This window comes from Chenopodium album, chromosome 8 (assembly GCF_948465745.1).
Source record: "Chenopodium album chromosome 8, dcCheAlbu1.1, whole genome shotgun sequence".
NCBI lineage: Eukaryota > Viridiplantae > Streptophyta > Magnoliopsida > Caryophyllales > Amaranthaceae > Chenopodium > Chenopodium album.
In genome coordinates this window covers 73,536,471-73,551,471 of record NC_137841.1, presented here as the reverse complement: position 1 = coordinate 73,551,471, position 15,001 = coordinate 73,536,471, and the positions used below count along the sequence as shown (strand labels likewise).

Genomic DNA, 15,001 nt, shown 5'->3' with positions numbered 1-15,001 from the left:
TTTACAACTTGCACGGATTTCATTAACTCAAGCCTACTACGAAAATTTATGACAACATATAATGATCATATATGGTACCAAATGACATTATATGACCCCGAGATGTATACCCTAAAATATCAAGAATTTTCTGCACCAAGGCCCAAAACATCCAAAATTTCTCAAAAAGCGTGGATATTAGCCTTCAATTTTGAAATTTTTTGACTTTTTTTTCGCCTGGAAATAAAAATTGCCGAAATGTTTACCATAGTCCCTTATACCCTCCGGGAGTCAAATTAGTTGGGTGGAACAATCCTATTTGCCTTTAAACAACCAAATTACCAATTTACAACTTGCATCGATTTCATTAATTCTAGCATACCACGAACATTTATGACAACAAATAGTGATCATATATGGTTCCTAACGGCATTATATGACCCCGGGATGTATCCCATAGAATTTCAAGACTTTTCGACAGCGGGTCCCGTAACCTCCAAAATTTCTAAAAAAGCGTGGATATGCCTTTAATTTTGGAATTTTTTGACTTTTTTTCGCCCGGAAATTAAAATTGCCGAAATGTTTACCATGGTCCCTAATACTGTCCGGAAGTCCCATTGGGTGGGTGGAACCATCCTATTTGCTTTTAAACGACCAATTTACCGATTTACAACTTACACCGATTTCATCAACTCAAGCCTACCACGAACATTTATGACAACAAGTAATGATCATATATGGTTTTAAACGACATTATATGACCCCGAGATGTATCTCTAGAATTTCAAGACTTTTCGACACCGGGCCCTGAAACCTCCAAAATTTCTTAAAAAACGTGGATATTAGTATTCTATTTTGGAATTTTTTGACTTTTTTTTTCGCCCGGATACAAAAATTGCCGAAACGTTTATCATGTCTCTAATACCCTATGAGAGTCCAATTGGGTTGGTGGAACCATCTAATTTGCCTTTAAACTGCCAATTTACCGATTTACAAGTTGCACGGATTTCATTAACTCAAGCCTACTACGAACATTTATGACAACATAATGATCATATGTGGTTCTAAATGACATTATATGACCCCGAGATGTATACCCTAAAATATCAAGATTTTTCTACACCAAGCCCCGAAACCTCCAAAATTTCTCAAAAAGCGTGCATATTAGCCTTCAATTTTGAAAATTTTGACTTTTTTTCGCCTGGAAATAAAAATTGTCGAAATGTTTACCATGGTCCCTTATTACCTCCGGGAGTCAAATTGGGTGGGTGGAACCATCCTATTTGCCTTTAAACAACCAATTTACCGGTTTACAACTTGCACCGATTTCATTAATTCTAGCATACCACAAACATTTATGACAACAAATAGTGATCATATATGGTTCATAACGGCATTATATGACCCCGGGATGTATCCCATAGAATTTGAAGACTTTTCGACAGCGGGCCCCGAAACCTAAAAATTTCTCAAAAAACGTGGATATTAGCCTTTAATTTTGGAATTTTTGACTTTTTTTCGCCCGGAAATTAAAATTGCCGAAATGTTTACCATGGTCCCTAATACCCTTCGAGAGTCCAATTGGGTGTGTGGAACCATCTAATTTGCTTTTAAACGGCCAATTTACCAGTTTACAACGTGCACCGATTTATCGGTTTACAATGGCCAATTTAATTAACTTGCACCGAACCCGACTTGAACCGAAATTGATCCAAAACCGTTTTATCTGTCAAAATCCGAATTTAACCTGACTTGTTACTAACCTGACCATGATTCAACCCGATCCGCTCTTAACACGATCCGAATTTAACCCAACCTGTTACAAACCCGACTCGAAATCAACCCGACTTGTTATTGACCTGATCCAAATTCAACCCGACTTGTTATTGACCTGATCCGAATTTTACCAGACCTATTACTTACCCGACCCAAAATTTCAACCTAATATGTTACTAACCCGACTCGAAATTAACACGACTTGTTATTGACTCGACTTAAATTCAATCCAAATTGTTCTTGACTCGACTTCAAATCACCTTAAATGCAATTTAGACCACCTTATTATTGTTGATAAAAGCATTTTGTTTAGGGAGACCAAGTCGGTCCAGGTCACCTAAAGAAAGGAGCATCATCCTCAAATTTAAGAGTTAAATTAAATATAGTATATATTTGTTGTATGGTCAAAGGAGATAATTATCTTCCTAAAGTGTAGACTATAGTTCCCTAGTATATTGCCATATATATTTTAGTCAAAGGAAATAATTAGCTTGATAAAAATGATAATTATCTATTTATAGTTAGTTGAACCCGAATATGACCTGACTTGGAAATGACCCGACCTGATTGTAACCTGCAAATTATTGACTTAAACATAACCCGGCTTGAATCCAAGAATCACCCGACTGGGAAATGATCCAACCTGATTATAACCCGCAAATTATTGACTTGAACCATACCCGACTTGAACCCGAGAATGACCCGACTTGAAAGTGACCGACCTGATTATAATCCGCAAATTATTGACTTGAACCTAACCCGACTCAAACCCGAGAATGACCCGACCTGATTCTAACCCGCAAATTATTGACTTGAACCCGAGAATTACCCTAACCCGTTTTAACTCGTGAAAACCCGAATTAAACCCGACCTATTGTTTACCCGATCCGAATGTAACCCGACCTGTTATTAACCCGACTTAAACCCGATAAGAAGTATGACTCGACTCAAGCATGACCCAACCCAAATCCGATCCGCATAGGTTATGGAATTAATCCAAATTGATCCGGCCCGAGTTGACCCGAACTACTCTTACCCGACCCAAACCCGACCCGTTTATCCGAATTGACAGCTCTAATCAACATTAAAATGACTATCACTATATTTTATAATGACAATATTGCTAATTAATCACAGTAAAAAAATTAAAGTATTATTGGAGATGATATCATGTCAACCTTGTTAATTGCAATATTCATACCACACTTACCAATCAATTTTTCAATTATTCACCATACCAAATACTTTGTACTATTTTTAAAGACTACTAATAGTTCACTTAAATGTATACGTGCTAATGTAAAATGGAAAAGTGTAAAATATACCAACAACGAGAATTTGCGAAACCTCACCTAGACAATACTCGTATAAGGTAACTTTCATTCTTTAAATTATAATGGACATTACAATAATCTTTATTGTAACTTTTTAAGTGACAATCAATATCAAGAACAATGCTCTTTATCGCACCAAACAACATCGTGTCGAGATTCTCATGAACCTGTTAAGTATACACATCCTGTACTTTATCATATAATAATATCCTCAAATTAAATATCCTCAAATTAATAATAAAATTCTTTCTAAAATGCCTTGCTCGAGAAGTAGCAGTATTTTGTAATGCACTCTTTTACGGAAGTAGACCTTACAACCATGCATGCAGACGTCTACAAGAAAAGCCTTTCAACATGAGTACCCTTTAAGTGATGCGTTTTATTTTTTAGGGTACATTTTCACAACATAACAGCTTATACCATGCTTATATTGTTCTACTTCCTCTAAATATTTACTTATCAGTACTATGATAAAGTTGAGGAATAACATCTATCGTGTTCATGAAATCGAACCAAAACAACTAACATTGCATTAACATCTATCATATTCTTGAAATCAAACGAAAACAACATTGCATTATACGTACATTCACTGGTCGAACTTGTTAATGAAGAATAGGCTTATTGGTGTCCTTCCTCTACACAATCAGAAAAATTATTAGAGAAGTTAGTGTCAAAATTAAATTTTAACCTAATTGGAAAGTGCTTTGTTGTGCTAATATTTTATTTTTATGTAGGAAATCGATTTTATTAATTAAGATTGAACTACATGCGTATTTTAATCTAACAGTAGCTAACACCAATGTGCAACATATAACTCAATTAAGCTAGCTAAACAGTAGATTAAACTTTTGAGATTAGCTTTGCTTGAGCCTAATCAACAAGGGCTCTGCTAATCTTCTTATAGGTAACAATATTATAACATAACATAGGATAAACAAAGGAAGATTACTTCACTTTTCACTTGAGAAGTTCACTTTGATAACATTTAATCTTAATTTACATATCATCACTAATAATAAACAAAAATCTGAAAGATTATGCATTGACTTTAGGATCACTCTAAAACCAACAATGTAACAAACAATTTGGTCCATTGTGCTGGAACTTCAATATTCAATTTTTTGCACTACCTAATCATAGAAGATACACTCTATATAACCTCCAATGTTTTAGACTCCAATCATCATTCTCATTCTCATATTACATTCTCTTAAGCTTCTTGGTTCGACAAATATGGAAACTTCCCACAGTTTGCTAATCATTGCTCTTTTTAGCATCGCTTGCTCGATGCTTTCGTACAATGTCTCCGCTGCTACTTCTACTGGTATCACCAGACACTACAAATTCGATGTACATGACATAATCACTTATTAAGTTTCCTCTGAAATTCAACATAGTTTTGAATTTATATATCATACATGCAGGCTGCAGCATTATCTAATGCTAATCAATTTTATTGCAAAATTTTGTTTGTAGATTAAGATGCAAAATGTGACAAGATTATGCCACACTAAGAGCATTGTGACAGTAAACGGGCAGTTTCCAGGGCCTCGTATTGTTGCTAGAGAGGGTGATCGACTTGTTATCAAAGTTGTCAACCATGTCAAGAACAATATTACACTCCATTGGTATCCTAAGCTCCATCTTCAAGTTTCATTAATTTTTTTTTGCTAATGACTTCAAAAAATGTCATACTGATTTATGCGACTATGAGCAGGCATGGGATTAAGCAGATACAAAGTGGATGGGCAGATGGACCGGCTTATATAGCGCAGTGCCCCATACAAACAGGACAGAGTTATGTGTATAACTTCACCATTGTTGGGCAGAGAGGAACACTCTGGTGGCATGCGCACATTTCTTGGCTAAGATCAACCCTTTACGGACCTATCATTATTCTCCCTAAGCGCGGTGTTCCATACCCATTTCCACAGCCCTATAAGGAAGTTCCTCTTATCTTTGGTAATGCTTCCATCTCTACTGTACGCTACACTTCTATTTCAAACATTGTTTAGAATACTTTGGTTAAACATATTGTGAAAATTTCCAAATCGTATATATGTGGGATTGCAGGAGAATGGTGGAATGCAGACACTGAGGCAGTCATTAACCAAGCAACGAAAACAGGAGGCGGTCCAAATGTATCAGATGCCTACACCATCAACGGCCTTCCTGGACTATTATACAACTGCTCAGCTAAAGGTATATGCAAGAAGATATATAATTATTTCACTGAATATACAAACTGTGACTAATCACAAAAGTCTATGTGCAGACACCTTCAAATTGAGCGTAAAACCTGGCAAAACTTATCTCCTAAGGCTTATTAATGCTGCGCTCAACGACGATCTCTTCTTTAGCATTGCCAATCACACTCTCACAACAGTGGATGTCGATGCTGTATATGTAAAGCCCTTTGAGACCGATACAATCATTATAACTCCCGGTCAAACTACCAATGTCCTCCTCAAGACAAAGCCTACTTACCCTGGTGCTACCTTCCTCATGATGGCGCGGCCTTATGCTACAGGAAGTGGCACCTTTGACAACTCTACTGTTGCCGGTATGCTTGAATACCAACACCCAAAACCGTCGATTTCAATCAAGAAGCTTCCTCTCTTCAAGCCCACCCTTCCAGTCCTTAATGACACTTCATTTGTAGCCAACTTCACCAACAAACTTAGAAGCCTAGCAAATGTCAAATATCCAGCGAATGTACCAAAGAATGTAGACAGACACTTCTTCTTCACAGTGGGGTTAGGAACCAATCCATGTCCCAAAAACCATACCTGTCAAGGCCCAACCAATACCACCATGTTCGCGGCTTCTATTAACAATGTCTCCTTTGTCATGCCTACAAAAGCCCTTCTGCAATCACACTTCCAACGTCAATCAAACGGGGTTTTCACTGCCAATCTTCCCACCTCACCGCTAATCCCCTTCAACTACACTGGTACACCACCTAACAACACGAATGTGATAGACGGGACTAAGGTGGTGTCAATTCCATTCAACACCAGCGTTGAGCTGGTGATGCAAGGCACCAGTATTCTAGGGGCAGAGAGCCACCCACTTCACCTTCATGGGTTTAACTTCTTTGTTGTTGGACAAGGCTTTGGAAACTTCGATTCTAAAAAAGACCCTGCTAAGTATAACCTTGTTGATCCTGTTGAGAGGAACACAGTTGGTGTGCCTACTGGAGGGTGGGTCGCCATTCGATTCCTTGCAGACAATCCAGGTATGATTATTAAGATTGATAAAATCCATTTTTGAGACTGTATAAAATAATTTGCTTAATTAGTAAAGGTAAACAAGATTATATATAAACATTTTTTCTATTATTTTGGATGCATTTTTTATAGGAGTATGGTTCATGCACTGCCATTTGGAAGTTCACACAAGTTGGGGCTTGAAGATGGCTTGGGTAGTCGAAGACGGAAAACTGCCTAATCAGAAGCTGCCACCACCCCCAGCCGATTATCCTAAGTGTTGAAAATACTTCACCGATAAAATTTTCTGCACTACAGAGATTGATTCTAAGTTTTTCCTAGGAAATCTTTTGTTATTTTCGCAAATATCTGTTTCATAAATTTCATACTATGTCACAATCTTCCTTGGCTTGTCAACAAGGAAGATCGGCCTGATAGATGTAGCAGGATTTTATTGGATTTTTTTTCGACTTTAAAATTGTATCTTGATCTTATGAAAGTCTTTGTTTGACAACAAAGTGCAAGGAAAACTTCTTGAATGTATTTCATACTTTGCTTACAACAACAAACTTCAAGTATGAAATATGGAGTATTTTTCACTCAGTTTACAGTTATCTGTCTAATAGCTTTCGATCAATAAGAACGTCACGTATTATCGTATCTAACACCCTCTAATAAAGTTAAAGGAGCCAAGACACTTCATAATCCAACAGCTATATTATGATGAAGACTTCAACACTTCGTTTCACACCTAGCTTAAAACCTTATGAAGGAAGTTGATCCTAGACATTTATGAATGATAGGTGCAGTATAATGCTTACAAAAAATATGCAGAAACATTGTGGTTTTTAGGTGTGACTGAGCAATATAGAGATCAAACTCAAGGTAAAATTTTCCTTACCATGCTCATTGTTCATACAATCAAAGCACTTAAATTTTAAAATGATGAGAATTGAATGACATAATTTGAAATTTAAACAGAATTATAATGGTACAATGCCAATATATCAGCATCAACATTCTCTTCCTTTGAAAGTCTACTGAAAATTAATATATATAGTCGGTCAAAGTTTTCTTAATTATGAATGCCAATATCAGCCACTCTGATATATATATATATATATATATATATATATATATATATATATATATATATATATATATATATATATATATATATATATATGTATCAGAGACCATTTTAGACTTGAATTATAAAAACCCTTGTTCAGTAATTTGATCATGTTGCACGTTATTATAATTAGACTGTGGTTATGCAACATACTCCATTTTTCTTAAAAAAAAAAAAGTACTCCATGTAAGAGAATTAATATGGAGCCCTTTGTTTTTGCACTTTCTATTTAGAAATTTAGATATTTGGAATTCACAGATCCTTATCATCCAGTGCTAATGTTTACAGTACAAGATTTTTATGCTCTTAGATATGGTAGTCGGAAAACATAAATGTGGCCAAGTTACCCAAAAAAAGAAAAAAAAAAAAAAAAAAAAAACCCAACTTTTATGTCACAGTCAATCCCCAACAAATCAATAGGGATCTTTAAGGCCGGCCGGCCAAGTGCCCATATGTTTTAATGACTCGACTCATGTTGCCTTTGGTGTGGTAGCTTTTCTATATCACTCCCTGCAATGTCTTTCCTCTCTGGCTCTCTTCACATTGCTGTAACCCGATCCTAAACTCCATCAATTGTGTCCTTCAGCCAACATAACCATTTAATTACAATGCCTAGTTGCCCTAGCAGCCGGAGTTGTTCTGCCTACCTCTCTCCCCCTCTCTCACAAGCTTTCTACAGCTCTATCTATGCGTTTCCTTTCTCATTCCCCACAGCCTTAACCCCTTCCTTTTACATTGTGGAGATTGGCGGTGGTGGCTGTGACAAGGATTAGAATTAGCACAGCCACACGAAAATAAAATGAGGAATAGGGCTGCGCTGCAAAGCAGTGATCTGGACAGAGTGTACGTAGGCGGTCCTGGGGACTCCTGGGGATGGTAGTGGAAGGGGAGGGGAGGGGTTTAAGATTTTTTTTTATTATTATTTATTTATTTATTTTTATGATGGGAACATAAGCAGATTATGATTGATCAACTCGGTCTCAACATTAATTCAATATGTAAATTAAGATCCATATCTCCACATCACTCCTATGAAACAAAATTAAAACTCTATTGTCTTAACAAGCAATATATTTTATACTTTTTGCCCTCAAATGCTTAAACTTATCCTGTCTTATAAAAAGGCCTTGGTCAGGAAGTATTAGTATTTTGTAATGCACTCTTTTGTGGAGATTGACCTTGCAACTGTGTATGCATACGTTTACAAGGAAGGCCTTTGAACAGGAGTACCCTTCAAGTGAAGCTTTTTAGGGTACATTCAAACACAGCTACTATTTGCTTCTATTGTCAACTCATTTTACACCATATTTCCACTAACCATTTACTAACTCACTGCTACTAACCACACTGTTAAGTAATGACGTGACTACATTATCATGAATTTAAACTAATACAATAATCATTTTAATATTACCAGCTAAACTTGTAGAAGAAGAGTAGGCTTGGTGTCATTTTCTTTCTTAAACAAGTCTCAAGACAAATTATGAAATAGTAATTTCAGAGAGTGAGGGGGATAGCTCAAGTGGTTAGAGCTTTCCTCCCGATTTCAAGAGATATTGGGATTGATTCTCACCCTGCCCTTATGGCACTCTAAACACTAAAATAAAAAATTAAATGCTACCTCCAATTTTTTTTAGTTACAACTTTGGGGTATTATTTAGTAGTAATTTCAAATTGGGAAAAATCAATCTATTAATTGGAATATTTGGAAATGGGCTACATTATATTTTGACAGCTACTAATAGGTTAAACTAATTTACCTATTAAAGCATTAATTTTGAGAACCACTTGCAGCATATTACTCTTCATCGCTCTGCAGCTCTGCTAAGGCTTCCTTCATTAAGCAAATGGAACTGCATCAGAGCGCCTACAAAAGTGTTTAGTAGACAATAATTAGCCTACGACTACCCAAACTTGCCAGATTATCAATATACAAAATAGTTTTAAACAATAAACAGAATTCAAATGTTGGGATGAACAACAATTCCGAGCACAGACTTTGCTAACCTCTAATATCTGAAGGCAAAATTAACCAGGGTTTTGCTAAACCAATAATAAAGCTGAGATGAAATAAGGAAATAACCTATGTGCATAAATGTCCCTAGTTTTGTTGTAGTAGTACATTCAGAACCAAGACATAATTGTCACTTAATTTAACATTACAAACATTAACCCTAGATTTTAAAGAGTAACAATAGACTTCAAAATCACTCTAAAACCAACAATGTAACAACCAAATTGGTCACAATGCTGAAAATTTCAATATCCAATTTTCCTACCTAATCATCTGAGATGTACCCTATATAAGCTCATCTCTTAAAAGTTCCATCATCATTCTTAATTTGGTAGTATCACTCACAAATACAATCTCTTAGCTACTAAGTTTGCCAAAAATGGCAATTTTCAACAGATTGCTTATTGCCCTTTTTAGCATTTCCTGCTACATGCTTTCCAACAATGTCGCCAATGCAGCTTACACAGGCATCACTAGGCACTACACGTTCAATGTACATGAATAAACTTTATAAAGTCGCCTTGAAAATTCAATTCATAAACAGTTTAGACATTATACTTATTTTACTAACTATTCTCATTTTCATTATTATGTACATTGTAGATAAAGTTGAAAAATGTGACAAGATTATGCCACACCAAGAGCATTGTCACAGTAAATGGGCAGTTTCCAGGGCCTCGTATTGTTGCTCGAGAGGGTGATCGACTCAATATTAAAGTTGTCAACCATGTCCAAAACAATATTACCATCCATTGGTATCCTTTCGTCAACAAGTTTTATATAATTATTTGAAATGACATCAAAACAATTTCAAACTGATGTGCGAATGTGTACACAGGCATGGGATCAGGCAGCTCCGAAGTGGATGGGCAGATGGACCAGCATATATAACACAATGCCCCATACAAACAGGACAGACTTATGTATACAATTTCACCATTGTTGGTCAGAGGGGCACACTATGGTGGCATGCTCACATTTCTTGGCTAAGATCAACCCTTCCAGCCCTTAATGACACTTCTTTTGTAGCCAACTTCACCAACAAACTTAGAAGCCTAGCAAATGTCAAATATCCGGCCAATGTACCAAAGAATGTCGACAAACACTTCTTCTTCACAGTGGGGTTAGGAACCAATCCATGTCCCAAAAACCACACATGTCAAGGCCCAACTAACACCACCATGTTTGCAGCTGCTATTAACAATGTCTCTTTTGTCATGCCTACAAAAGCTCTCCTGCAATCACACTTCCTCCGACAATCGAATGGGGTTTTCACCACTAATCTTCCTACCGCACCACTAATTCCCTTCAACTACACCGGTACACCACCTAATAACACAAATGTAATAGACGGGACAAAGGTGGTGTCAGTTCCATTCAACACCAGTGTTGAGCTGGTTCTGCAAGGCACCAGTATTCTTGGGGCAGAGAGCCACCCACTTCACCTTCATGGGTATAACTTCTTTGTAGTAGGACAAGGCTTTGGAAACTTTGATCCTAAAAAAGACCCAGCGAAGTACAACCTAATTGACCCCGTAGAGAGAAACACTGTTGGTGTACCTGCAGGAGGGTGGGTTGCCATTCGTTTCCTAGCAGACAATCCAGGTATGCTACATCCACTTTTTGGGATCATTATCAAAAATAGTCTGCAAGAACTTTAAAGGTAACTAAAACTAATAGTAATTTTTGTGATTTGACTAATCTATATAGGAGTATGGTTCATGCATTGCCATTTGGAAGTTCACACGAGCTGGGGCTTGAAGATGGCCTGGGTAGTTGAAGATGGAAAGCTGCCAAACCAGAAGCTGCCACCACCCCCATCTGATCTCCCGAAATGCTGAAGGTGCTTCACCAGAAAAAATTTCTACTACTCCTCTACCAGAGAATGATTTCCCATCCCCCTCTTCCAAACAACCCCCCTCCAAGTTTCTGTTAAATTCATTACACTGCCACTCATTTTCTACTTTGTCAAACCCTAAACAGGATAGAGTGGACAGTTAGCTGTAGAAAGTTTTCTTTTCAATTTTTCCCATTCGGCATTTTTTTTTTTATATAAATTTTCCTGGTTTAATAATCATGTAAAGGACAGCATACACCATGAAATTCATAATTTTTTTACGAGACACAAACATCCAATTTCATTAATGAAAAAGATGTTTATTACATTATCTCACACTGAATTTGTATACTTGTTAACAGAAAATGGTCTTACTGGAGCATTCATATGCCTCCCATTATTGTAGTAAATTGACACAGAAAGGCAGAGATATGTTCTACTTTCTACATGTCTGAAGGATGGCTATGAAAGGCCAGAAAAAGTACCTATTTTCCTTTGCCCTTTCCCTTCCCCTGGCCTTTCTTCGCCTCCATCTTGGCCTGGATACGAGCAGCAGCAGCTGCTTTAGCTTCCTCTCGCTTCTTCTTCTCTTCTTCTTTCATTGCAGCTGCCATCTCTCTCTGCTTTTTTAACTCCCTATTTTGTGATTATACAACAGCATGAATGAACAATAATACACTGGCCAAAAGACAAAATCGCGGATAGAAATAAGCAACTTACTCAAGCCTAGCCCTCTCATCTGCAGCACCACCAACACTCATACCCTTGCGTGGTCGGCAGGCTACCAACTCCACCTCAAATATTAAGGTTGCACTACATAATACAAGATCAAGTTGATAAAATTAACAAAAGGAGACAACAATTAAGAATTTCAGAAGAAAAATTCCTGATCCCCCAAATACCTCCCCCCCCCCCCCCCCCCCAAATTTTTTTCAAAAAAACATTATGAACGTAGATTAAAACCAAATAAAAAGGTTTTGACAGGTATCAGTGAAGTAAAAAAGGCAGTGAGCAGTGACATACCCTGGAGGAATATCTGGAGGTGAACCTGCACTTCCATATGCATACTCGGGCTTGCAAGTAATCTTAGCTATTTCACCAACCTGTAATAAAACTGATTGTCAAATTACAACTAGATGATACGCATAATTGGTGAAAGAGCTTATGAATAAGCAAATCAGTGACATTCACCTTCATAGTTTTGACTGCAATATCCCATGCTTTGATCACTGTGCCCTGTCCTATCTCAAATGAAAAGATTGTATTGTCTTCATGTGTACTATCAAAGACTTCCTCTGTTTCAGCCAGAATGCCTTCATAATGAACTGTCACACCCAAAATTGTCTAAGTAACAGCTATAGAACCTCATTGCTGTAACAACCTTTTACATAGAACAGACATCATACGAGAAAGATTTTTCATTTCCATTACCCTCTTGATACATATTCCCCTTCCTTCAATTTGTTCAAGTCGAAATTATAAGTATAACACAGTTCTATACTTAATACTAAAAGTTTGAGTAACCCATATCAAGCTTCTCTATATCAGAAAAAGGAATATACAAGAGGCTCTTAATACAAGTAAGTAAAAGAAAAACCAACAGATAATCTTCCTAAAAGACTGAAAAAAAGAGCAGTGAATCAACCACCTCAAGGTTGAAGAAAGAACGGTGCATATGTTGACTATTCAAAAAAAAAAGTCAAACTCAAATCTTCCATAATAATGATGTACAATTATTATCAAGCTATTGCTGAGTTTATAAAACAAAAAAATATATGAGTGTCCCATAATAGCGATGTGCATTTATTATCAAGCTACCAGAACAGATTCATGAGACATTGTTCTCCTCTATCTTCTCAGGGTATTTCTTGTAATGATGGTATACACTGCCATAGCGAAAAAAGCCAAAGGAGTAGGATATAACTACCATAATATCTAGTTTTGTGTGCATTTATGTCTATCCCACATAACAACACTATTAATTCAGTGACAGGCTAACAGCAGCCAAGTCATAAACAAAAATTATCTTATTCAAGAACCGATTTACAAATCGCTCCACAATCTGTCCGAACAACTTACATCATTAAATTTTTAAATCCCTGATTATCTTCTATGGCTCAAAAAACATTTCGCCACTACAGCTCTACAAGCTGCAAAAATCATTAATCTCAGTTGTCTTCAATATCTCATAAAATGTTTTGCCAGAACAGGCTGCAGTAACAACTCAAATCATCTCTATTTCTATAGTTATCTTCTATAGCTCGTAAAAATTTTCGCCACTACAACTCTACAAGCTATGGAAATCATTAATCTCTAGTTATCTTCTATATCTCATAAAATGTTTTGCCACTACAGGCTGCTGCAACAACTCAAATCATAACTAGTTATCTTCTATAACTCGTAAAATGTTTCGCCACGACAATGCTGCTCTAAGGAATACAAAGACACAAACACAATAAAAAAAAGACATCATAAGTACAACTTAATGATAAGTAATCTCAGTGAATATACCATCTACAAGAGGAAGTTCATCAGTTGGACCAACAGCATTATCCTTAGGCCGCCTTACAAAAGTCTTCAAAACACCACCATCACCAGTTAAATCAATTACATCCCCCATACTTTCGATTGTTTCAAACACCTGATGAACCAAACAGTAATCACAAAATTACTAATTCTTAATTCGTAATGTAAATACATAAAAATGCACTTATATAATTCAAAACATACTCATAAATATCCAAACTTGTTAATTTCCAATCAATCAACACCAAAAATACTCAAATTCATCTCAATTCGACATACGAAAAAACTAAAATTCAACAATAATCGAACATAAATAAGCCAAATTTAGATAAAAATAAATCGCAATTTCACAAAAATTAGGTTAAAACAAATTAAAATCGACGCCATTTTTTCACAGAATTGAGTATCAGAGGAGAGAGAGAAAGAGTGCTAACCGATATAATAGTGAGGAGGGCGACAGAAAGAGACGGCGGAGTTATCGGCGGCGACGGCGGCGGAGAAAATTAGGAGAGAGAAACTATATAAACCGAGAAACTTGAAGGCCATAGCAGTAGAAAGAGCACGATTTATGTGAGAATTGTTGAATACTCTATTTTTAAAAGAGGGGAATAACATTTTTTTTTATAAAGAACTTTATCTTATCTCATCATATTTTTTAAAAGTCAAAAAAAGTCATTTTTTAAAAAAAAAGGAGGTGAAGATTTCATTTTAATTTTTTGTTAGGAAAGAAAGAAAAAGAGTTATTTTGTGAAAATCATTCAAAAGGAGGGGGAAATATGGAATCTTTAGTTGGGAAATGGGCTATTTATTGAGTCAAGTGTGTAGTAGTGACATTACACAAAAGGTTTGGTATGCCCCCAATTAGTAAAGTTCATATGTCATCAATTATTACTTTATCATCCTCCATTTATATGTCTTTCATAACTTTAAATAATTAGCATCCTTCAAATCATACAACAATTATAATTATAACATATTTGGGGTCTGTTCTCTTACGTTGAAATTCAGTTCAATTCAATTCAGTTCAGTTCAGCTCAGCTCAGTTCACTTCAGTTCAATTCAGCTCCTAATTTCCTTCTCTTATAAAATATTCAGTTCAGTTCAGTTTAGTTCAGCCGAGTTTAGTCAACGAGAACAGGCCCTTAGTTGATTAAAATGAAAGTATTTGTATAAGTTTTACTTCGTATAAGT

General features: G+C 36.2%; 3 protein-coding genes across 5 annotated transcripts; 2 read left to right on the top strand and 1 right to left on the bottom strand.

Annotated features, from left to right (window-relative positions):
• Window positions 1–4,037: 4,037 nt before the first annotated feature.
• LOC145556616 (laccase-17-like) lies at window positions 4,038–6,919 on the top strand. Its single transcript, XM_081618269.1, has 6 exons — window positions 4,038–4,442; window positions 4,569–4,720; window positions 4,810–5,054; window positions 5,166–5,294; window positions 5,368–6,330; window positions 6,455–6,919. Exons 1-6 carry the CDS (start codon window positions 4,326–4,328, stop codon window positions 6,583–6,585), a joined length of 1,737 nt encoding a protein of 578 aa, XP_081474395.1. The 5' UTR covers window positions 4,038–4,325; the 3' UTR covers window positions 6,586–6,919.
• Window positions 6,920–8,995: 2,076 nt separating this feature from the next.
• On the bottom strand, window positions 8,996–14,402 carry LOC145642354 (peptidyl-prolyl cis-trans isomerase FKBP20-1-like). Of its 3 annotated transcripts, none has more exons than XM_081693499.1 (7): window positions 14,245–14,402; window positions 13,796–13,925; window positions 12,476–12,609; window positions 12,308–12,387; window positions 12,005–12,097; window positions 11,770–11,920; window positions 8,996–9,300 (listed from the first exon to the last, which is right to left on the bottom strand). In XM_081693499.1, the coding sequence occupies exons 2-6, from the start codon at window positions 13,902–13,904 to the stop codon at window positions 11,770–11,772; spliced, it is 567 nt and encodes a 188-aa protein (XP_081549625.1). In that variant the 5' UTR covers window positions 13,905–13,925; window positions 14,245–14,402; the 3' UTR covers window positions 8,996–9,300. The 3 variants fall into 3 exon arrangements, with proteins under 3 accessions (XP_081549625.1, XP_081549626.1, XP_081549627.1); XM_081693500.1 differs by having other exon boundaries at window positions 8,996–9,286; XM_081693501.1 differs by having other exon boundaries at window positions 8,996–9,267.
• On the top strand, window positions 9,673–11,771 carry LOC145642353 (laccase-17-like). The gene is made up of 4 exons (XM_081693498.1): window positions 9,673–9,940; window positions 10,051–10,202; window positions 10,286–11,052; window positions 11,158–11,771. Exons 1-4 carry the CDS (start codon window positions 9,827–9,829, stop codon window positions 11,286–11,288), a joined length of 1,164 nt encoding a protein of 387 aa, XP_081549624.1. The 5' UTR covers window positions 9,673–9,826; the 3' UTR covers window positions 11,289–11,771.
• Window positions 14,403–15,001: the final 599 nt, after the last annotated feature.